Raw genomic sequence first — 23,263 nt, 5'->3', positions numbered from 1 at the left:
AAAATATTTATTTTAAAACAGTAAACCCATTATATGCAAATAAATCAATTTTTAATTGAAGTTTTCCTAGGGGCACCTGGGTGGCTCAGTTGGTTAAGCGACTGCCTTCGGCTCAGGTCATGATCCCGGAGTCCCGGGATCGAGTCCCGCATCAGGCTCCCTGCTTGGCGAGGAGCCTGCTTCTCCCTCTGACCCTCTCCCCTCTCATGTACTCTCTCCCATTCTCGCTCTCCCAAATAAATAAATCTTAAAAAAAAAACAACAACATAAGTTTTCTTTAAAAAAAAGAATAGTGGCACTGTTTTACATTTTTGCAAATATCTTCAATGTCTGGTTTAACAGAAGTCAGTTGCATCCTCGTATCTACTTCAGCATTTAATCTGTTGCAATACTTTGCTTTGGTTGAAATATATAAAGAAAATATAGCCTCACACAAATCTGTAGTTTAAAAAGGGAGTTTGTAAATAGCCTTTCAGTAAATTGTGGATATTATTCTTCAATACTGCAACAAAACTCAAGAGATGGTAGTTTCTTAAAGGTTACATACAATATGGAATCTGAAACCACATCAATGTTACATTAAAATCCATTGGTCTACCTTGTACTTTGGATTTTATTCAGCAAGTATTATTCCACTGAGTTATATAGCTCTTCAAAACATTGATACATTTCCTTATTCAACATCAAAAATTCGTATTTCTTAACATTACCACTGATCTCTTCAGAGAAGCCTTTAAATACTGGGAAGCTCAAATTTTACCACTGGCAACAAATACTATCAGTTCTTTCATTTTTTTTTTAAGATTTTATTTATTTTAGAGAGAGTGCATGCGCATGCATGCGTGCAAGTGTGCAGGAGGGGCAGAGGGAGAGAGAATCTGAAGCAGACTCTCACCCAGCGCAGAGCCCAACATGGGGCTTGATCTCAAGACTCTGTGATCATGACCTGAGCCAAAATCAGGAGTCGGACGCTTAACCAACTGAGCCACCGAGGCACCCCCCCTCAGTTCTTTCATTTTTTTCCCCAAGTTTCAAATATTCTTAATTCGTGTAAACCCCAATACAATACACCAACATGATTTCATGCGTTTAGAGGGGAAATATTTCCTAGATAAGTGGAAAACTGTACAGATGGCTTCTGGAAGACCTCCATTCAAAGCAGCATTATAGTGAAACATTTCATTTAGAAGTCTGAACCTCCTTTCTTCAGTTTGCTATAATCTACATTCACTGAGTAGAACTTGTACTGATCACTGACATCCAGTTTGTTCCAGGGTTCTGGGTTATTCTTCCTATCCCACTGACAGAAGAGGGGGATCAAGCTCAGATGCCCGTGGATCTGCCATAACACGGCTGCAGCAGAGGCCTCGGGTCCAGATGGAGAAAAGATCAAATCTGCAAGGTCTGGCACTAAGTAGTCCCTACGATAAGGATGAATGGACATCCAAAGTCACACAGAACCTCCTACTTCTCAGTTCTTTCATTTTTGAGAAGATGTCTGCTCATTACCCAAATCAGAATAACTGTAATTTTTCTTTCAATTAATCTTTCAAGTAAAAATGGGTGGCTCAGTTGGTTAGGCAGCTGACTCGATTTCGGCTCATGTCATGAACTCAGGGTTGTGGGATTGACCACATCAGCTCCACACTCAGCCAGAGTCTGTCCCTCTTCCTCCCTATCTGCCCCTCCCCCACGCATGTGCACACTCTTCCTTCTCTCTCTCTCTCAAGTAAATAGACGGATAGATAGATAAAAAGTGTTCTATGAAGAAATCTGCTAGGTCAGCATGCAACTCTACTCCTCCAAGCGCTTTTCCTTAAAACAACCACGGTACTTAAATATGCAGAAGTGCCATCTCTGTACTCTTCATTACATTATATAAACTAATCAAAGGACGTGTACTCTTTTACTCTATTTTTTACTTCAACAAGAGCATTCTTTAAAGAAACTGACTTTTTTTTTTAACTGTAGAGTATATGGCAGTGAAGAGTACAATGGCTACTAGACAATCTGGTGTCAATGTGCTGTTTCGTGCTTAGGCACCAACACTTTATCTACCAGTGCAGCTGTACCAGCGGTACAAATTGTTAGCACACAGAAAAAGTCACAATTTCTCAGTAATGTTATGAAAATAGTTTGACCTTGAGGACCCCATTAAAGGGTTTCAGGGTTTCCAGGAGTATAGGGACCACATGTTGAAAACTGCTAATCTACAGAATCATTAACAGTTATCTAACTGATCCCTTTGTGGTCCTTCAGGATTGGTTACTATTTTCTGCTCTGACTCTCTCACATATTTAGGAGACAACACTCTGCTGGGCTTTCAACCTTCTGTCTCTCACCTCATACACATAGTGAATTGTACACTACTCTACGATGTACTGCACGACCGGCTTAGCTTAGCATTTGATTTGCAACAGCCAGTAGAGTGTGGTTAAGAGCACTGGCTTTAAGTCTGTTTGCCTGGGTTCCAATCCTGAATCTACCACTTACTAGCTAAAGACCTTATACAAATTATTTATCCTTATTTGCAAAATGAGAATAATAGTACCTATACCTCAAGAGTTGTGAGGATTCAACCCATTCAGTGTTTGGCATGGGGCCTGACACAAAGGAAGTACTTGCAAGATATTAGCCATCTTTGAAATATCACTATAACTAGAACAGATGTATCCTAAATTGTAGCAAAGAAATTTTGTATAGCAGTCAAAATTAGGAAGCATGCCCAGGAATGAGCCCAGGCTCTAGAGCTTCCCAAGCTATCCTGAAGAATCACCTAGGGTGCCTACAAATCTAGACTCCTGGGCTCTACTTAGTAGATCAGAGACTTCAAGCAAGAAGCCTAGGAATCCTGTGAGGGTAGGAAACATACCTCTAGAGGAAACACTGTAATTGAGGAATTTAGATCATGTCTATCATCACATAATTTATACATTTTATTCTTTGAAAAGCGTGAAGTTCATTACAAATGTCACTATTAAAAGGCTGATACATAGGGCACCTGGCTGACTCGGCTGAGCGTCAGACTCGTGATTTCAGCTCAGGTCAGGATCTCGAGGTCATGGGATTGAACCCAAATCGGGCTCTGAGCTCAGTGTGGAGTCTGCTTCAGATTTTTTCTCCCTCTCCACTTCCTACCCCTTTGCCCCTTCCCGCTGAAGAGCACTCCCCCAGCTAAAATAAGTAAATAAATAAATATCTTTTTTAGATAAATAAAAGGTTGATATATAAAGTTTCTGAATAAACTGAAATGGTAAGGTATGATCTATCTTGAAAAAGCCATGTTTGAAAAGAGGAAAGATTTAAAAGGGAGAAATAACTCATTTCTTCCATTCTAAGATGCCATCCACTGTGAAATCATGGCAACACATTTCTCAAAACAATTACATACCACTTTCCTCTTCAAAATCTGATCGAAATTTGGATTGAAACTTTCTTCAAATTTAACAAGTTTAACAATTTTTCTGAACTTCTGGCCATCAGCAGTCGTGTGTCATATCAGGTTAACATGTCACTTTTCAAAAACCGCAATTCTGTTCTCTTTTGACATCTTTAGAACACAATTTTGAGGCAAACAGAGGAATATTTGGGAATCCTCTAAATTTTGTATGTGGTTATACTGTTTCATTTTTTCTTAACTAGATAGCAAGAAGCTGAGCAATTTCTGTTAAAAATTAGATTTTTAGGGGCGCCTGGGTGGCTCAGATGGTTAAGTGTCTGCCTTCGGCTCAGGTCATGATCCCAGGGTCCTGGAATCGAGCCCTGCATCAGGCTCCCTGCTTGGTGGGGATGTCAAATAAATAAATAAAATCTTTAAAAAAAATTAGGATTTTTAAAGATGTTTTAGCACTTGGGTTATAATCCACCACAAGTCATGAATCAGTCACATTCAACTCCCTTATCTTTCAAACTCTGAGATGTGTTCCAATGAGTTAGCAACTTCTATCTCTTTTAATTGTATCATCTGTCCTGGTACAGGCTGTTTCCTGCACATAAAATTATCTTTGTATCATATTCCTTTTGAAGAAATATGAAACAAATTCTGTATCTAAATTTAACTTAAAATTCAGCCATGTGTAATGCTGTCAGTACAAATAACTTAACTGAGGTGTGGCAAGTGAGTGAAAAGACACCTCTACACATGGCTAAATTGATATATAAGCAGGCAATGACATTTGCAATACAAAGTGATCCACCAATAAATTGCAGATTTCACTTGCCATTAAGGACTGCAAAGGCACATCAAAAATGTTTAGAAGTGTTGAAAAGGTTCATCCTACAGTTGGTCTTACGGTATCAGATAGTTTATATATAAGAAAATTATAGTGATAAATGTAAAGGATCAGATTTTATGAAAAGTCACATCACAATGAATTAAAACTCAAATTCAATAACAGACTGTTCAAAAAGGATACACTAAAGGGTAGAGTTTACTACTGAACTAAAATAAAAAGCATCTTGGAGTATACCTGAAACTACTATGTTGTATGTCAGTTATACCGTAATAAATAAAATTTAAAACAAAACAGACAAAAAGAGGCTTGAAGTAAAAATTATATATAGAATTTAGAACAAAAACAGTAACTGAGAAAACTGTCAATATATAAAAGCAAGACAAGATATACAGCACTGTTTCTCAAAGTACCAATGGTATTGCCCAGTCATTCATGAGATAGTGGTATCTTCCAAAGAATACTGATAAAAGAATATTTTCACACATAGCTGAAATGTACTATTAGTGATAACTTTTCACAGAAATACTACAGCAATCTTAAAAGACTGTGTATGTGCCACAAGGACTATGCAGCTCAGTCCTCTCTGCTATTCAATCAATTCAGTGGCTCCAAGCTTACCAGACTCAAAACCTATTTATTGTTTTTAAAGATTTTATTTATTTGAGAGCGAGCGAGCGAGAGAGAGAGATTGAGAGAATGAGTGGGGGGAGGGACAGAAGGAGAAGAAGACTCCCTGCAGAGCTGGGAGCCCGACGTGGGACTTGATCCCAGGACCCTGGGATCATGACCTGAGCCTAAGGCAGATGCTTAACCAACTGAGCCACCCAGGCGTCCCTCAAAACCTCCTACTTATAATAAACTTTTTAACAGTTCCTTTATTAAACCATGAAATTATACTGATAACTTACCTAGCCACAAAACTTTAAAAAATCAATACAGTGCCATAACTATAATGTGAAGGAGGAAAAAAAGGAAACTGATTCATAATAAAACACTAATATGTAAAAACTTGGGCATCACTACACCAGAAGATATGATCTAGTAAGATGTCTGCACCAATACCATGAATGACCATGAACTTGACACCTACAAATGCTGACTGAATCAGGTGTGTGAAATGGTGACCAAAATACTGTGATGCATTTTTCCAAAATGGTAAACAACTCTTGGTAAAGCTCTATATGAAAGGACATTACTCACTCCTTGATGTACACACCATTGCATTCATTGACTGCAGTATATATTAACATCATGGAAAAATGCCTTGTGTATATATGTAGAATATTTTAGACCTGAGGCCATCACAGGAGCTTCCAACCTCATATGAGACAGAACAGTTATTCACTGTACAGCATTGTCCTGCACAATGTAAGACATCTCACAAACTTAGCCCCTGCTCACTAAATGCCTACAACAACCTCTAGCATGGTGAAAACCAAAAATGCCCCCCGCCCCAAATGGCACTACTCTAGCTGAGAACTACTGTGCTAAGTTACTAGGCTAGGATATTTAAGTCATTGGCATGCTACTATTTACTTCTTAAATTAGCATTTTTTGCTACTACACAGTATTATTTTGTAGTTACAATTCACTTTAACTGATCAACATAAAAGTAGTTATAAAAATAGAAACAAATACTACATCTAAGCATATCACAAATATATGTAATCAAACATGATTCAAATACCAGAATGGAAATATATATCTTCTGGAACAAAAAGAATTTCAAATATAGTGATTTCAAATAGACAGCTGAGAATCCAAAAATAGGAATATTTAAAAACTGGATTTTACTGGGTCAGCAATCTAACTCACTACCAGAAACTGTTCCTGAATGTCTCAACACTCTCTCAGGCATGTGTCCATAAAACTTAGTAAGACCTAGGTATATACCCAAAACAACTGAAAGCAGGGATTCCAACAGATATCTGTAAAGCCATGTTTATCACAGTATTCACAACAGCCAAAAGGGAGAAATAACCCACGTCTATCAACAAATGGATATGCAAAATGTGATATATCCAGACAATAAAATGTTCAGCCTCAAAAAGGAAGAAAATTCTGACACATGCTACAACATGGATGAATCTTGAAGACATCATGCTAAGTAAAATAAGCCAGTCACAAATGGAGAAATATTATGGAGAAATGTTATATGATTCCAACTAATTTAAGAGTAGTCAGAAAGTAAAACAGTGGTTGCCAAGGCCTGGGGAGAGGGTGCAATGCAGAGTTAAGTGTGTTCAATGGGTACTGAGTTTGAGTCTGAGAAAATGAAAAAGTTCTGGAGATGAACGATGTGGTGATGGTTGTACAACAACGTGAATGTACTTAATGCCACGAACTGTACACTTACAAATGGTTAAAACGGTACATTTTTATTTATATTATATATGCTACCTATATATTTAATACATATTTTATTATACATTTACGTATTTGTATATTTAAACCACTTTTAAAAATTAAATGGGGGGGGGAGCTGGAAAATTAGAAAGTAGAATTGACATAGAATTTGTTGACCAGGGGCGCCTGGGTGGCTCAGTCGGTTAAGCGTCTGCCTTCGGCTCGGGTCATGATCCCAGGGTCCTGGGATTGAGCCCAGTGTCAGGCTCCCTGCTCCGTGGGAGGCCTGCTTCTCCCTCTCCCACTCCTACTCCCCCTGCTTGTGTTCCCTCTCTTGCTGTGTCTCTGTCAAATAAATAAATAAAATCTTAAAAAAAAAAATTTGTTGGCCAATGAGGGGTACCTCGGTGGCTCAGTTAAGCATCTGCCTTTGGCTCAGGTTGGATCGAGCCCCACTGTTGGGCTTCCTGTTCATTGGGGAGCCTGCTTCTCTCTCCCTCTCCCTCTGATCCTCCCCCTGTTCATGCTCTCTCTCTCTCAGATGAATAAAATCTTAAAAAAAAAATTTGTTGGCCAACAAAATGGATAAATCATTGAAAGTATTAATACAATTTAAACAGGAAGACTTCCAATTCTGAACATGAAGTTGTAACTACTACTGGAATTGCCCTACTCTTGTAAACAACTAGAAAACCTGACAAAATACATGAAATAGCAGTTTTTAGACATTGGGCAAACAGCAGCACAAGACTGTGATCCTCGAGAGAAAGGAAACAAAGAAAGTAAGTTCCATGATTGACCAAACTTTACTGCCTGAAAATAATTTCCAGGCTTTACTGCAGGGACAGAAATTTGAAACAGGGTTCAGGTATCTGTATTGAGGGGACAACAGAGTTGGGGGAAGCTGAGAATTTGCAGCCAGAATTTGAGGAATGAAGTGCTGAAAAGCAAGGAGTTGCATGCATGTAGGAATCTGATGATCTATAAAGGGGTTCCTTTTGATCCCGGAAACCTTCTCCTTAAGAGCAGGGAACAAACTACCAAAAAGCAAACAGCCCAACAATTCCCAGAGCTCACACAAGGCTGGGAATCATTTGTGATCCTATTAGTCAAAATGGAGAAGCCTCAGCATCACTAGAAGGATCACACTTCAATAGTGGGGCTACAGTCTAAGGAGAAAGACTGCTGTGACCAGCTATATAAGCCTTAAAAGCTTCACAAGGATCAAACTGACCTAAAAATTACTTAACTATGTGACAACAAAGTCCGACATTCTTTAAAGGAATATAGTGAAATTCACCATCCAGAAATGTAAAATGTAAAATTCACAATGTTCAGCCATAAAAGGAAAGAGGAAAATGATCCACATCCAGAAAAGTTAATCATTTGAAACAGAACCATAAATGGAATTAAAGACAAATGGACATTATCGAATTAAAAGACAAAGGTGTTACAACAGATATTATAAATCTGGCTCAATTGGTTAAGCATGTGTCTTCAGCTCAGGTCATGATCCCAGGGTCCTGGGATCGAGTCCCACATGGGGCTCCCTGCTCAGTGGGGAGTCTGCTTCTCCCTCTGCCTCTGCCTGCTGCTCCCCCTGCTTGTGTTCGCTCTCTCGCTCTCTCTGGCAAATAAATAAATAAAATCTTAAAAAAAAAAAAAGACCCAATAGAACTTGAAGAGTTTTAAAATGAAAACTATGGGGCACCTGGGTGTCTCAGTTGGTTGGGTGGCCGGCTGAATCAGGGTCATGAGATCAAGTCCTGAGTCAGGCTCCATGCTCAGCACAGAGTCTGCTTAAGATTCTCTCTCTCCTTTTGCCCCGCCCCCCACCACTCGTGTGTGTGTGTGTGTGTGTGTGTGTGTGTGTGTGTGTGTGTTCTCTTAAAAAAAAAAACCTTTAAAAAATACAATGAATGGGAAGAGACACTGCAGAAGAAAATATTAATGAAGTGGAAGACATAGCAAATAGAAACTATCCATGGAGACAAAGATGGGGGGGGAAGAACAGAGCCTCAGTAACCTGCTGGACACTATCAAGTGGTCAAACACAGACAACTAGGGTCCGGAAAACTGAATGGAGAGCAGAAAAACAAACAAAAACCTTGAAGAAATAATGGCTGAAAATTTGATACATTTGATGAAAACTGTAAGAGATCCAAGAAACCCAAGTCCCACACAGAAAAAAAACAAAGGAAAAAAACACCAAAGCACATCAAACTGCTTAAAAGAAAAAAATGATAAAAAGAAAAACTTTGAACATCCAGGGGAAAAGGCCACACTACTCAAATAAGAGCACAGATGAAAATGAAAGCAGACTTCTCATTAGAAATCACACAGGACAGAAAAAAAATGTAAAATCCTAAAGTGCTGAAGAAAAAAACTTTGTCAACATAAAATTCTATACTGAAGTGTTTTTAAACACAAAGACAAAGGCTTTTTTAGATCAATAAAAGCTGAGATGATTCATCAAGAGCAGACCCTTGCTATAACAAATGTTAAATTAGGGAAGTTATTCACATAAAAGAATGATATCAGATGTAAATTTGGATCTACAAAAAGGAATAGTGAAACAAATCGTAAATATAAAGGACATGTTTAAAACAAAATAACACACTGTGGTGTTTACAACATACAAAAAATTAAAATGTCTGATAATAGAGGCACAGAGATATGGGAGAGCATTAATAGACTGCATTTTCCAAATCTCAATCCATATGTTCTGCTTCCAATGTGACACTGATATTCCTCCAGTAAGATGGGGGGAGTGTAAATGTGTGTGTTGGGAGTGGCATCTATGTTCCCTCTCCTTGAATCTGGGCAAATCTTTCTAACTACCTCCACCTAGAGAATACAGCAGGAGAAACAGTGCATGACTCAAGATCAAGGCTAAGTCATAAAAGACAAAATAATTTCTATTTGTCTGGTTTTTGTTAGGATACTTGCCTTTGGAACCCAACTACCAGACTGTAAGAAAATTTAGGCTACATAAAGAGGTCATGTGTATGAGTTCTAGCCAACAGACTAAGCTAAGGTCTCATCAGCCAGCCTCAACCACTTGACATGTGAGTGAGCAAAATCTTCAGATAATCCCAGTCCCCAGCTTTGAGCTCCTTCTTCAGAGGCCACATCAGTGGACTGTCCCTACTATATGCCCCATTCAAATGCCTCACGATTAGAATAGGTTTATAAAATTAACAGTGTATAGTTTTAGGCATTAAAGTTACTGGTAGCTTCTTATGCCATGAAAGTAACCAGGACAGGAAAAATTAAAGTACACCATTGTAAATCTGGTAAGTTATAGGTGAAGTGGTATAAAATTATTTCAACATAGGAAGAAATTAAAGATGTATGCTGTAAGCCCTATATCAACCACTAAAAATATTAAAAACATAAACCAAGTAAACCAAGAAAGAAGATAAAATGGAATCATAAAAATTCTCAACAAATGTTAAAAAAAAAAAAAGAGGAAAAATAGGAAAGGAGAAAGAACACATGGAACAAATAGAAAACAAACAGCAAGAAGGAAAATATGGAGATGCGTGGCTGGCTCAGTCAGTAGAGCGTGCGACTCCTGATCTTGGGGTCTTGAGTTCAAGAACCATGTTGGGCATGGAGCTTACTTTAAAAAAAAAAAGGAAAATATGATTCGGCAGTGGCCACTGAGCAAATCGGACTTCACTTGTACATGTACCTCGCTCCGCTTTTTCTGCAACCATGTCTGACAAACCCGATATGGCTGAGATTGAGAAATTCGGTAAGTCGAAATTGAAGAAGACAGAAACGCAAGAGAAAAATCCACTGCCTTCAAAAGAAACGATTGAACAGGAGAAGCAAGCCGGTGAATCGTAATGAGGCGCGCGCCGCCAATATGCACTGTACATTCCACAAGCATTGCCTTCTTATTTTACTTCTTTTAGCTGTTTAACTTTGTAAGATGCAAAGTGGTTGGATAAGTTTAAATGACTGTGCTACCCCTTTTCACATCAAAGAATTGAGAACTACTGACAACGAAAGGCGCCTGCCTCTCCCATCTGCCTGTCTGGCTGGCAGGGAAGGAAAAGAACTTGCATGTTGGTGAAGGAAGAAGCTGGGTGGGACGACAGTGAAATCGAGAGTAAAAACCAAGCTGGCCCAGGGTGTCCTGCAGGCTGTAAAATGCAGTTTAATCAGAGTGCCATTTTTTTTTGTTCAAATGATTTTAATTATTGGAATGCACAATTTTTTTAATATGCAATAAAAAGTTTTAAAACCTGAAAAAAAAGGAAAATATGTTTAATACAAGCATATAATTACAGAAAATATAAAGTCTACTTCAATTAAAAGACAAATGTTGTCAAATTGCATAAAAAAGCAAGCCCCAACCATATGCTATTTATAAGAAACACTGTTTAAATATAAAAACACAGACTAAAAGGACGGAAAAATACAAATAAAGGCAGACACTAAGATGAAGTGGTATAAATATCAACAAAGATTTTGGAACAATGAATATTAGGAGGGATAATAATAATAGAGGGATTAATTCATCAACAGGACATAACAATCCTAAATATGTATATACCTAGTAACAAAGCTGTGACAGTCAAAGAACTGAAAGGAGAAATATACAAAGCAAATAAAGTTGGGAACTTTCAACATACCTTTCTCAGTAATTGACAGAATTTTAAAAATCAGCAATGATTTGAACACTATAAACCAACTTGACCTAATAAGATATTTATATAATATTTCACCCAGTAACAGCAAAATACACATTGTTTTCAAGTGTCGTGAAACATTCACCAACATGAACCATATTCTGGACCACTTAAGAAAAACAAAACAAAACACTACTCGGGAAGAAGGGAGGGAAAAAAAAAAACCACTTTAATTAAAAAGGATTGAAATAATAAAAAGCATGTTCTCTATAAGAGAATCAAACTAGAAAGATGCATTTTTTTTTTGATGCACTTCTAAATATATAAGCCACGGGTCAAGTAGATTATAAATTAGAAAATCCTTTGACTTGAATGAAAATGAAACATCAAAATTTAAGGGACACAGCTAAAGAAGTTCTTAGGGGTAAATTTATAGCTTTAAATGGTTATACTGGAAAAGAAGAAAGGTTTCAAGTCAATGATCTAAGCTTTCCTCTTGAGGAACTACAAAAACAAAAGCAAAAGGCAAAGTAAGAAGGAAAGAATAGGGCACTTGGGTGGCTCAGTTGTTGAGCAACTGCCTTCGGCTCAGATCACGATCCTGGAGTCCCGGGATCGAGTTCCGCATCAGGCTCCCTGCTGAGCGGGGAGTCTGCTTCTCCCTCTGACCCTCCCCCCTTTCATGCTTTCTCTCTCTCAAGTAAATAAATAAAATCTTTAAAAAAAAAAAGAATAAAACAATGTAACAGAAAGGAAAATACTATAGAACAAGCAATAGAAAGCAAAGTGATTCTTTGAAAAGATAAATAAAATTAATAAACCTCTAGCTAGATTGATCAGGAAAAAGGGACAAGCCACAAATTACCAATATCAGGAATGAAAGAAGGTATATCACAACAGATGTTACATAAATAAAAAAGACGTGTTAGAGAAAATAAAAATATTATCAGAACAAGAAAATATTATGCCAACAAATTATACAACCTAGAAGAAATGAGAAGACAAACTACCAGTTGCAACATGATCTGTGAATACTTGAGTATTCATAGCAGTTTTATTTATAATAGCCCCAAAACAAGAAATAGTACCCATCAACTGGTGAATGGTAAACAAATTGTGATATATCTATACAAAGGACTATTGTCCAGCAATAAAAAGAACTTCTGATACATCCAACAACACAGGTGATCTCAAAAACATTTTTCTAAATGGAAGAAGCCAGAATGGACTGTATGCTATATGACTCCAGTTATACGAAATTCCCAAAAAAAGCAAATAATGACAAACAGCAAATCAGTGGTTCCTCAAGGCCTAAAAATGAGAGAGAAGCTTAAAGGATTATTTGGAGTGCTGGGAAAAATTTTTCTTGACTGTGCTGGTGATCCCACAATAGCATTTATTTGTCAGAAACTCACTGAATTATACACATAAAATGGATGAAGTTTACTGTAGGCAATTATACCTCAGAAGGAAATTTTAAGAATTAAATGGAATAAGAAAAATCGCGCCTGGGTGGCTCAGATGGTTAGGCGTCTGTCTTGGGCTCGGGTCATGATCCCAGGGTCCTGGGATCAAGTCCCGCATCGGGCTCCCTGCTCCTTGGGAGTCTGCTTCTCCCTCTGCCTCTCTCTCTCTCTGTCTCTCATGAATAAATAAATAAAAAGTTTAAAAAAAAAATCTCAAAGTTAGAAATAAGAAAGGAATCACAAAGGGCAAAATAAAAGTGAACAGAATTATTAGGGGATGCCGTGCATATTCATATGCTAATAAATTTTTAAAATTTAAGTTCAAAAGGTAATATGCTATTAAAATATTAGATGCCAAAACTGATACAAAAAGACATGAGTAAATAAACCTGCAACAGAAGACAGTGACCAAGATAACAAATTACCCAACCACTCCTTTTTTACCCTGACAAGAGCACTAAAATCCAAAACCCACCTTTACACAGAAATTTTGAAATTTCTTACAAAAATGTGGTATACTGCCCTTAAGGTACTATGGAGGAAACATTACTTGAGTCTTAAAACTGAAAACTGATAAAATTAAAACAGAAAACTACAGGACAATCTTATTTATGAATAATAATGTGAGAAATCAGAAATAAAATTCAAGCAATTAAAGCATTAAAGATTTTAAAAACTGGGGCGCCTGGGTGGCTCAGTTGTTAAGTGTCTGCCTTTGGCTCAGGTCATGATCCCAGGGTTCTGGGATCTAGCCCCGCATCGGGCTCCCTGCTCCATGGGAGGCCTGCTTCTTCCTCTCCCACTCCCCCTACTTGTGTTCCCTCTCTCGCTGTGTCTCTCTTTGTCAAATAAATAAATAAAATCTAAAAAAAAAAAAAAAGATTTTAAAAACTACTAAATAAGTTTTGTTCCGCGAACGCAAGCATTGTTTTTTTAATAAGTAAAACTATTGATATCATACAAAAGATTTAAGCAAAATACCATGATAATAGATTACATATTTGATAAAGCTCAACCAATCCCATTCCTTTTTATAAAAAGCAATAAAAAACTTGTTTTTTATTATGATTAAAACAATCCACTCCACAAATTTGATGGTTAAACATTAGTGGTCTTCCACTTAAAAGACAAAGAGGCGCCTTATTCAGTTACTCATAATAGCATATATTACATATTCTTTGCTCCAATTTTTTTTTACTCCAGAGTAATTTTTTAAGGGCCAAATAAAACAAGAGAATTACGAAAATGACTGAAATATGTATATCACTACTTCAATCTGTGTAAAATTTAAGCAAAGAATCATTAGAATAATTTGTCTACTATAGTTGTTGGGTATTAAGCAAGTCTGCAAAAATCAATGTAATTCTAGGGGTGCCTGGGTGGCTCAGTCGTTAAGTGTCTGCCTTCAGGGATCAAGTCCCGCATTGGGCTCCCTGCTCTGCGGGAAGCCTGCTTCTCCCTCCCCCACTCCCCCAGCTTGTGTTCCCTCTCTCGCTGTGTCTCTGTCAAATAAATAAATAAAATCTTTAAAAAAAATGAATTTAATTCTATACACCAATAGTAACCAGCTAGAAAAGGAATGGGGAAATAACTCCATTAAAACAGCAACAAAAAGTATAAAATACTTGGTAACTGGTGTAGTAAATGTATAAAAAAAACTAAACTTTAATGGGAGAAAACTTGGTTATAGAAAATTAATATACCATAACATCACGAAGAAGACAATTCTGTCCAAGTTAAAAAATGTAATGTACTTCCAATTAAAATATAACGAGGTATGTTGGACAACTTGAGAACTTAAAAAAATAAATTGGGGGAAAAATCAAAGAACATTCGCTTAAATCATGAAAACAGGATTAGCCCTATGAAATACTAAAGCAATGCCTAAGCAAGGGACTGGGTCTCAAACTGAAAAATGACCTTCTCTTGCAAAATAAATGCAAATAGGCTGCTGATTCATTCATTTGCTGACCATCACTGACACTAGTTTCTGTTCAATGTTTAAATGGCACACTCCTAATAGAGACAATCTTTCATTTCCTAAATCATAGCTTATGTTATCTGTGGTACACTAAAATGAATAATTCATGACCAAGACAGAATCCTTAACTGAAAGCTCACGTGTAAGAGGTACTGCAGGCCAAATATTTTTTCTTCAATATTTCTAAATGAATGTCTTAAATTCTTCTGTTGTATTACAATTTTACCATATCATACACACTGAAATAAAGCTAGAACTTTTTACTTGTCATGTGGACAACGGAAGTTGCAGTCACATGCAATTCGCCTCTGGAAAAGCAGCTAGCTGTCCATCCGAGTTACCTTACAGATATTAGGATATAAACTGACCCTCACTCTCCAAAATACTACATGCTTGGTCTGTGTTAGGTAATTTCTATAGGCTGTTTCTCTTCTTCACCAAGTTAGGATTTAATTTCCTGTCCTTAGCCTTTGACGAGATTTGATACAAGAAAGAAAACACAACCGTGAGAGCAGCACTTCCCAAAATAGGGTTAAGAGAGAACTGTTCTAGGTATTAAGATGGCAAGCAAACTCTTCCCCTGAGCAAGTGTCTTTTAACATTTAAAACAAAATTAAACACGTTTCTTTTTTACCACCTGTCTTGTCAGACCTCATAATATGCTAGTTCAGACTATGAATTTCCTAGAGAAAGATTTAATATGCAGCCTTTCTCAAGCTTACTTGATTAAAGGTTCCCTTTATTCTCAGAGAAACATTAATGGCAAATAGCCTACCTAGGCTTTGGAGTTAAAAATGATCTGTGTTCAAATTCTAGATCTGCCATTCATTAACTAACTATATAATCTTGGGTGAGTAATCAGTTTTTCAACTATAAAATGTGGTGGGGGAGCAATACCTATACTTCAGAGGACTGATTTAAAGATAAATTACATACACACAGAGTGTTAAGAATATATAAACCTGATAAACTCAACAAAATTGCAATTTGTCTTCCTGAGAACAAAAATTAATGACCTTATTCCCATATACTCCCTCTCTCTTTCTCCCTTCCTTGCTTTTGTCTTTTCCTTTCAGCTTTCATTCCTGGATTTAACATTCCTATCTGATTTTCTTTTAATTTAACTGTTAGTTAAGGAAGCCATTCACAGAAGCTCTCCTACATACCGACTTACACTGTTCAACTAAATACCGGATAGAACAAAAAAGGAACAGCTTAATGGGGTTGAAATACATTATTAAGTGAAAAAAGGAAGACACAGCATCATGCTGTGTAGAGCACACTATCACTTCATTAAAAAGGAATTAAACAAAATAATGAAATTGAATGCTTATCATATACAAAAATTATATGTCATCAAAGTCCTAAGCATAAGAGCCAACACAATAAAACTCAAAGAAGAAAACACAGAAGAAAAGCTTCATGACCTTGGATTTGGCCATGATTTCCTGGATATGACACCAAAAGTACAGGCAACAGAAGAAAAAATAAATTGGGACTTCATCAAAATTAAAAACTTTTGTGCACCAGAGGAAACTATTAACAAAATGAAAACGCAACCTATGTAATGGAAAAAAATATGACTGATATGGGATTGATATCCAGAATATATAAAGAACTCCTACAACTCAACATCAAAATCAAACAACCTTAATAAAAAATGGGCAAAGGACTTAAACATTTCTTCAAATACATACAAACAGCCAATAAACACATGAAAAGATGTTCAGCATCATTCATCATTAGGAAAATGGAAATCAAAACCACAATGATACCACTCCACACCCATTAGGATGGCAATTATCAAAAACAAAAAACAAAAAAAAACAGAAAATGACAAGTGTTGGAGAGGATGTGGAGAAACTGGAAACCTATGCACTGCCGGTGGGAATGTAAAATGGTGCCGCCACCATGGAAAACAATACGACACTTCCTCAAAAAAATTAAAGAATTACTACATGATCTGCAGTCCCACTTCCAAGTATATATATATTCAAAAGATGTGAAAGCAGGAACTTGAACAGATATTTGTACAACCATGTTTATAGCAGCATTATTCAATAATACAATAGCCAACTGATGGATGAGTGGATAAAAAGAATGTGGTATATACACAGAATTCAGTGTTATTTAGCCTCAAAAAGGAAGGAAATTCTGACTCATGTTACAACCTGGATGAAATGTGAAGACATTATGCTAAGTGAAATAAGCTAGTCACAAAAGGAGAAATAGTGTATGATTCCATTTATATGAGATATTTACAGTAGTCAAATTCACTGAGACAGAACTGTGGCTGCCAGGGAAAGGGAGGGGGACAGAATGAATTAGTGTAACAGGTATGGAGCTTCCATTTTGTAAGATGAAAAAGTTCTGGAGATGGATAGTGGTCATTGGTGCACAACAATGTGAATGTACTTATTAATGCTGCTGAACTGTACACTTAAAAATGGTTCAAATGGAAAATTTTATATTTTGTGTATTTAACCACAATAAAAAAAGAGGATTACATAGGATTATATTTATACATGTGCGTTTATGCATACATTTCTAGAAGAATGGAGAGAAAGCTGGTTATAAATTTTCCTGGAGAGGGAGACTGGAGGATCAGGGATGAATAAGACTTAATAAAAATGGGTTGAATATAGCGGTCTACTACACACACACTAAAAACTAATCTACAATATATTTAATGGTATGAAAAGATGTTCAAGGAATTTTAAATAGAAAAAAGGAAGATAACAAAATACTATTTGCCATTTAATAACAAAATACTATCTACCATTTAACATTACTTAAACACACAAACACACCAAAAAGAGTCTCAGAGGTGGGGCACCTGGGTGGCTCAGTTGTTGGGTGTCTGCCTTTGGCTTGGGTCATGGTCCCAGGGTCCTGGGATCGAAACCTGCATCGGGCTCCCTGCTCAGCGGGGAGCCTGCTTCTCCCTCTCTCACTCCCCCTGCTTGTGTTCCCTCTCTCGCTGTGTCCCTCTCTGTCAAATAAATAAATAAAATCTTAAAAAAAAAAGAGTCTCAGAGGTGACATTAGAGATCAATAAGAAAAGAAGGGACCATTCAATAGAGCTGTAGAAACTGGATTCCTATTACCCTCTACTAATAGGATACAATATAATTAATCATCCTACAATGCTATTATCCTATGTTTAAATTACAGATGCCTTAATTTAGTCTTACCTAAATCCATCTTAATTTAGACTAAATTCTAAATTTAATCTAGATTTTAAATTAAAAACTTGTACAAGAAAGGCAAAGTATTAACACTAACCCACTCCTATTTAGAAGAAAACACAGGAGAATACCTTTAAGACCTTGGGCCAGAAAAGGATTTATGACACAAAAGCACTCACCTAAGAGAGACGGATAGATTCTAGCTGTAGGTATAAACCTTAGGAAAACTCTTAAACATGAACCCCAGGGAATATATGCTATATATATAAACATGAACACACCACAGAACTCTTTGAAACAGCTCCAACCTAGAAACCTAAATATCCATCAAAAGGAAAATACATAAATTATGGTGTAATTCACAGGGTAGAACATTATACATTCGTAAAAATGAGTGCAATAAGTGGGACACATCTTGAAAACGATATTGATTGAAAAAAAGCAAATTATAAGACATTTTATCTTTATCACACTCAACTGTAAAAATTAAAGTAAAAATAAATATGTTGTACAGTAAAACATTAAAACATAGTAAATGTAAAACCAGTTTTTTAAAAAGCAAGGGAATGCTAAATACAAAACTCATGACAGCAGTAAGGGGAGGAGGACAGGTAGGAGGAGGGATCGAGGAGTGCACAGAAGCTTCAAGAGAATACTGGTAATCCTGGGGCACCTGGGTGGCTCAGTCGTTCAGCGTCTGCCTTCGGCTCAGGTCACGATCCCAGGGTCCTGGGATCGAGCCCTGCATCGGGCTCCCTGCTCCACGGGAAGCCTGCTTCTCCCTCTCCCACTCCCCCTGCTTGCGTTCCCTCTCTCACTGTGTCTCTCTCTGTCAAATAAATAAAATCAAATCTTAAAAAAAAAAAAGAGAATACTGGTAATCCTATAGTTCTTTAGGTGGTTGGTGAGGTTCATGAGTGTTTATTATGTCTCATAACTTATATATACACAGTATATTCTTCTGCAGATATGACATAAGAAGGAAAATACAGTATAAACCTATTCCTATTTTTGTGTAAAAAATGATCTATAATTCCTATAATACCCAGAAGAGTTGCATGAAATGTTGCCATGAATTTTCTAGGTAAATTAAATTTTAGGTAACGATAATTTTCTTACTTGAGATTCTGATTTTTTATGAATCAGAATGTGTGTAATTAAATAGTCACAAGCATATACATTTTTTAAAAGACCTGCAAAAGGGACACCTGGGTGCCTCAGTCAGTTAAGCATCCTGGGATCAAGTCCCCCATCAGGCTCTGTGCTCAGTGGGGAGCCTGTTTCTCCCTCTGTCTGCCACTTCCCTGCTTGTGCTCTCTCATTCTCTGACAAATAAATGAACTCTTAAAAAAAAAAAAAAAGACCTGAAAAATATGCAACAAACTTAATGAGGGATTGGCAGAGGAATAAGTGGTTTTCTTTTCGTTTTTTGTTCATCTGCATTTTCCAAAACTGCACCAATAATATACGTATTAGAGTTCTATAATCTCCTAGCTGATACTCTTGCAGCCAAAGATGTTCCAGAATCCCAATTTTTTTTTTGCTTTTAGAAGGGCAACACAGAACATGTATTAGGATTATGTAACATACCCTAACATCAGGCAGTACCCCATAACCAAACACAAATATTTCTGCAACAAAGTGAAGAGTCACACTAAGAGGGATAAAGAGATAAAGAACTTCATGTCAGGTCTTGGGGTTTTTTTGCCACGAGAAGAGGTCTAAATTAGGTTTTATCACCAAAAGAGTGGAACTGTTTAGTGCACAGGACCAGAGACGTAAGGCTTCCAATTCTGTCCCCACTGGGCCAACCAACTTGGAGCTTAGTCACTGCAGGCTGTGCACTCACTCAGTTGAGAACAAGTAAAATAGCTGTTAAATGAATATTTCATAATAGCAATAAATCAAAGCATTTCAAATTCTAAACTAAAAAACATTATTTTTCTCTTAATAAAGCTAAAGCTTTCAAGCACATTTAAAAAATGAAGCTAATGAACAAGTGTCAAACTAAAATATTTGGAAGTTACCAAAATCATAATGTATATCAAAAATGTGACATAGCCACCCAGTAAACTGTTGACCAAAAAGAGAGTACCACTCATGGTATTCTTTAATTCCACAATTGTGCATTGAGAACCTACAACTCGTAAGGACTTCAAATTCAAATCCATAAACCCAACAAATGGGCCCTGCGTCCACACTATCACAAATACCAAGAGTTCAAAAATGAATGCAATAGGATGTATCAGGTCAATTAGGAAGTGAGCCTTGTTCTCTCGGTCAAAATACCATTCATAGACTACAATCCAAAAGCAAGTGAATTCCATTTAGAATAACTGCTTGTCAATGCTGAGAAAAACCAGAACCATGGCTGATAGAACATTTGTTAGAACGTTAAGACATCCAATAGTCAGCAATACTTTTAATGCGATGGTCAAGTATGGTGAAACTATTTGTTTCTAGTGATGCAGGTGCTCTCAAAGTGTTTTAATCCACTGTCACTGGGGCAGTGATCAGCTATCTCCTTATCCCTAACCTTTGTGGCAATGACCTAGAACTGATCATAGACATCAGGGGGTCACCACTCAACTGCTTGCAGGGGCTAGATAAATCATACAAACTAGTGATGTAGAGATTCAGGGTACAGGAACAGAAAGTGGTGGGCACTGAGGCAAACTAGAAAATAAAAGCTATGGGTGAAGGCACTCAAGTATTAAGACACTTGACCAAATTCAGTCCCTCTAATAATCAAATAATTGACAGACACACCTTCTATACAATGAATGGCCCATTCTGAAATCTCCTCTTGAAGTTGTTTTAATTACATTTGCTGGCATTGGACCCAGCAAATGCCAGCAGTCTCTAACAACAGTGTAAACTCATGGAACAGAGAATCCTATTTATTCTGCCTTAGTTACTATAGTGAAGCCCCAGCAGGCATAAAGTCAGTCATTAATTACAGAGATCAAATCTACAGCCTTATTTTGTCTAACCAAGTGAGCTATATGGTCAAACAGTACAAGTGGTAGATAACTGCTAAAGAACAGGCCAAAGGAGACTCTGAATATCTAAGAACAACCAGAATAAGGACCAAATAGTAGTTGTTCTTTTATTTACTAAGAACTATAGAACGTAGGGCATCCTTAATGATGAGGGAGACCAATTTTTTTCTTCCTCCTGCTAACTAATCTCTACTCACAGCCAAAAATCTGAGCTCTAAGGAGCTTGTCTCTGTACCCCTCTGAAGACCCTCTTCCATGTTTAAAAAAGTAAAGAAAAAAGGCAATAACAATATAAAACTGAAGAACCAGAAACACAGGCTGATCAAGCACTCATCTGTTTTTCCTAAAGATACAGATCATTATACTTGTGAGGAGAAATTCAGATCATAACCTCTTAAGACTTCCTTGATGGTGGTGTTCAATATGGCAGCTGCTAGCCACACGTAGCTATTTTTTATTTACTTGGCTAGTCGGAACTGAGAAGACTTTGTACAAAAAAATGTAAAATATCTCAATTTTTGTATTGATTACATATAATCAACGGTATAAATATTTCTGATACATTCGGTTAAATAAACTATATTATTAAAATTAATTTTGTGTGTTTCTTTTTACTTTTTAATGTGGCTACTAAATACTATAAATTACATAGGTGCTTCATGTTATATTTCTATTGGACAGTGCTAACCCCCAAAAGGCCATGTTTTACAACTAACTCCTTTAGTGATCTTGCTGGCAAAGAATAGATATGGAGAACACCCCCCCCCCGGAAAAAAACCAACAACTTCAGTCATTAAACCAGTCATAGTCCCAAGACTACTGACAACACAGCAGGCTGCCAGAGTAATGTGGGCACTCACTTAACCAAAAATAAAGAACTCATATAACAATCATCTGAGGTTAATTTCTTCCTAAATGATTCTAGCGTGCAAAATATGAAGTAGACTGAAGAAAAATCTGTGAGACAAAAGATTATTTTTTTTCCTTAATGCTAGATATTTTAGGTAACTAAAACTAAGGTGTGACTTTGGTACTACACGGTTAAGTACAAACAGATTTAACATTTTATTTTTTATTTACTTATTTTACAAACAGATTTAATTTTTAAACCACTGCTTTTATCCTCTATAAACCCTTCAATATAAACATTACACAAGTAAAAACCACTTCACACTCATTAGACTGGCTGTAATAAAAAACATGAACAATGACAAGTATTGGTGAGGAGGTGGAGAAATTAGAACCCTCACACATTGCAGATGGGAATGTAAAATGGTACAGCTGTTTTGGACAACAATTTGGCAGTTCCTCAAAATGTTAAACACAGAGAAACCCTATGAGTCAGCAATTCCACTCCTATTTACCCAAGAGAACTGTAAATGTACATATATCTGCACAAACACTTTTACATGAATGCTCATAGCAGCATTATTCATAACAGGAAAGAAAGAAAAGAAAGAAAAGAAAGAAAAGAAAAGAAAAGAAAAGAAGAAAGAAAGAAAGAAAGAAAGAAAGAAAGAAAGAAAGAAAGAAAGAAAGAAAGAAAGAAAAAAGGAAGAAAGAGAAAGAAAAAAGAGAAAAAACAACCATCACCTGAGAACAGGTAAGTAGAATGTGGTATATCTGTACAATGGAATAAATTTGGCAATGGAAAGGAATGAAGCACTAATACATGCCACATGGATGAACCTTGAAGACAATACACTGAGTGAAAGAAGTCAAAAGACCACATATTGTATTATTCCATTTATATGAAATAGGCAAATCCATAGAAGCCAAAAGTACATTAGTGGCTGCCAGGGGCTGGAGAGAAGGGGGTAAAGGGAGTAAATTACTAATGGATACAGAGTTTCATTTGAGATGAAAAAAAGTTCTAAAATCATGGTTGCATAACTAGATTGTACACTTTAAATGAGTGAACTGTATGGTACATGACTTATATCTCAGAAAAGCTTTGGGCGCCTGGGTGGCTCAGTCCGTGAAGTGTCTGCTTTCGGCTCAGGTCATGATTCCAAGGTCCTGGGATCGATCAAGCCTCCACACTGGGCTCTCTGCTCAGCGGAGAGTCTGCTTCTCCCTCTCCCTCTGCTGCTCCCCCTGCTTGTGCTCCTTCTCTCCATCAGATAAATAAATAAAATCTTTAAAAAATTAAAAAAATTTTTAAAAATTAAAAAAAAATTTTGAGAGAGAGAGAGTGGGGAAGAGGGGCAGAGGGAGAGGGGAGAGAGAGAGAATCTTAAGCAGGCTCCATGCCCAGTGGAGAGCCCGACACAGAGCTCAATCTCATGACCCTGAGATCATTACCTGAGCCAAAATCAAGAGTCAGATGCTTTACCGCTTAACCGACTGAGCCACCCAGGCGCCCTGGAATAATACTTAAATAAACTATGTGTCAAACCACT

General features: G+C 36.9%; 2 protein-coding genes across 3 annotated transcripts in view; one reads left to right on the top strand and one right to left on the bottom strand.

Annotated features, from left to right (window-relative positions):
• Window positions 1-23,263, bottom strand: part of SPPL3 (signal peptide peptidase like 3) — a 145,670-nt gene that overhangs the window by 110,269 nt on the left and 12,138 nt on the right. The window lies entirely within an intron of this gene.
• On the top strand, window positions 10,273-10,561 carry LOC112837298 (thymosin beta-4-like). Its single transcript, XM_073880948.1, has one exon. The coding sequence runs from the start codon at window positions 10,302-10,304 to the stop codon at window positions 10,434-10,436; it is 135 nt and encodes a 44-aa protein (XP_073737049.1). The 5' UTR covers window positions 10,273-10,301; the 3' UTR covers window positions 10,437-10,561.

This window comes from Callorhinus ursinus, unplaced genomic scaffold (genome assembly GCF_003265705.2).
Source record: "Callorhinus ursinus isolate GAN/ISIS: 27379988/994484 unplaced genomic scaffold, GSC_fseal_2.0 scaffold41, whole genome shotgun sequence".
Classification (NCBI taxonomy): Eukaryota; Metazoa; Chordata; class Mammalia; order Carnivora; family Otariidae; genus Callorhinus; species Callorhinus ursinus.
Note: the sequence above shows the minus strand (reverse complement) of the source record. Positions and strands in the feature narration are given on the sequence as shown.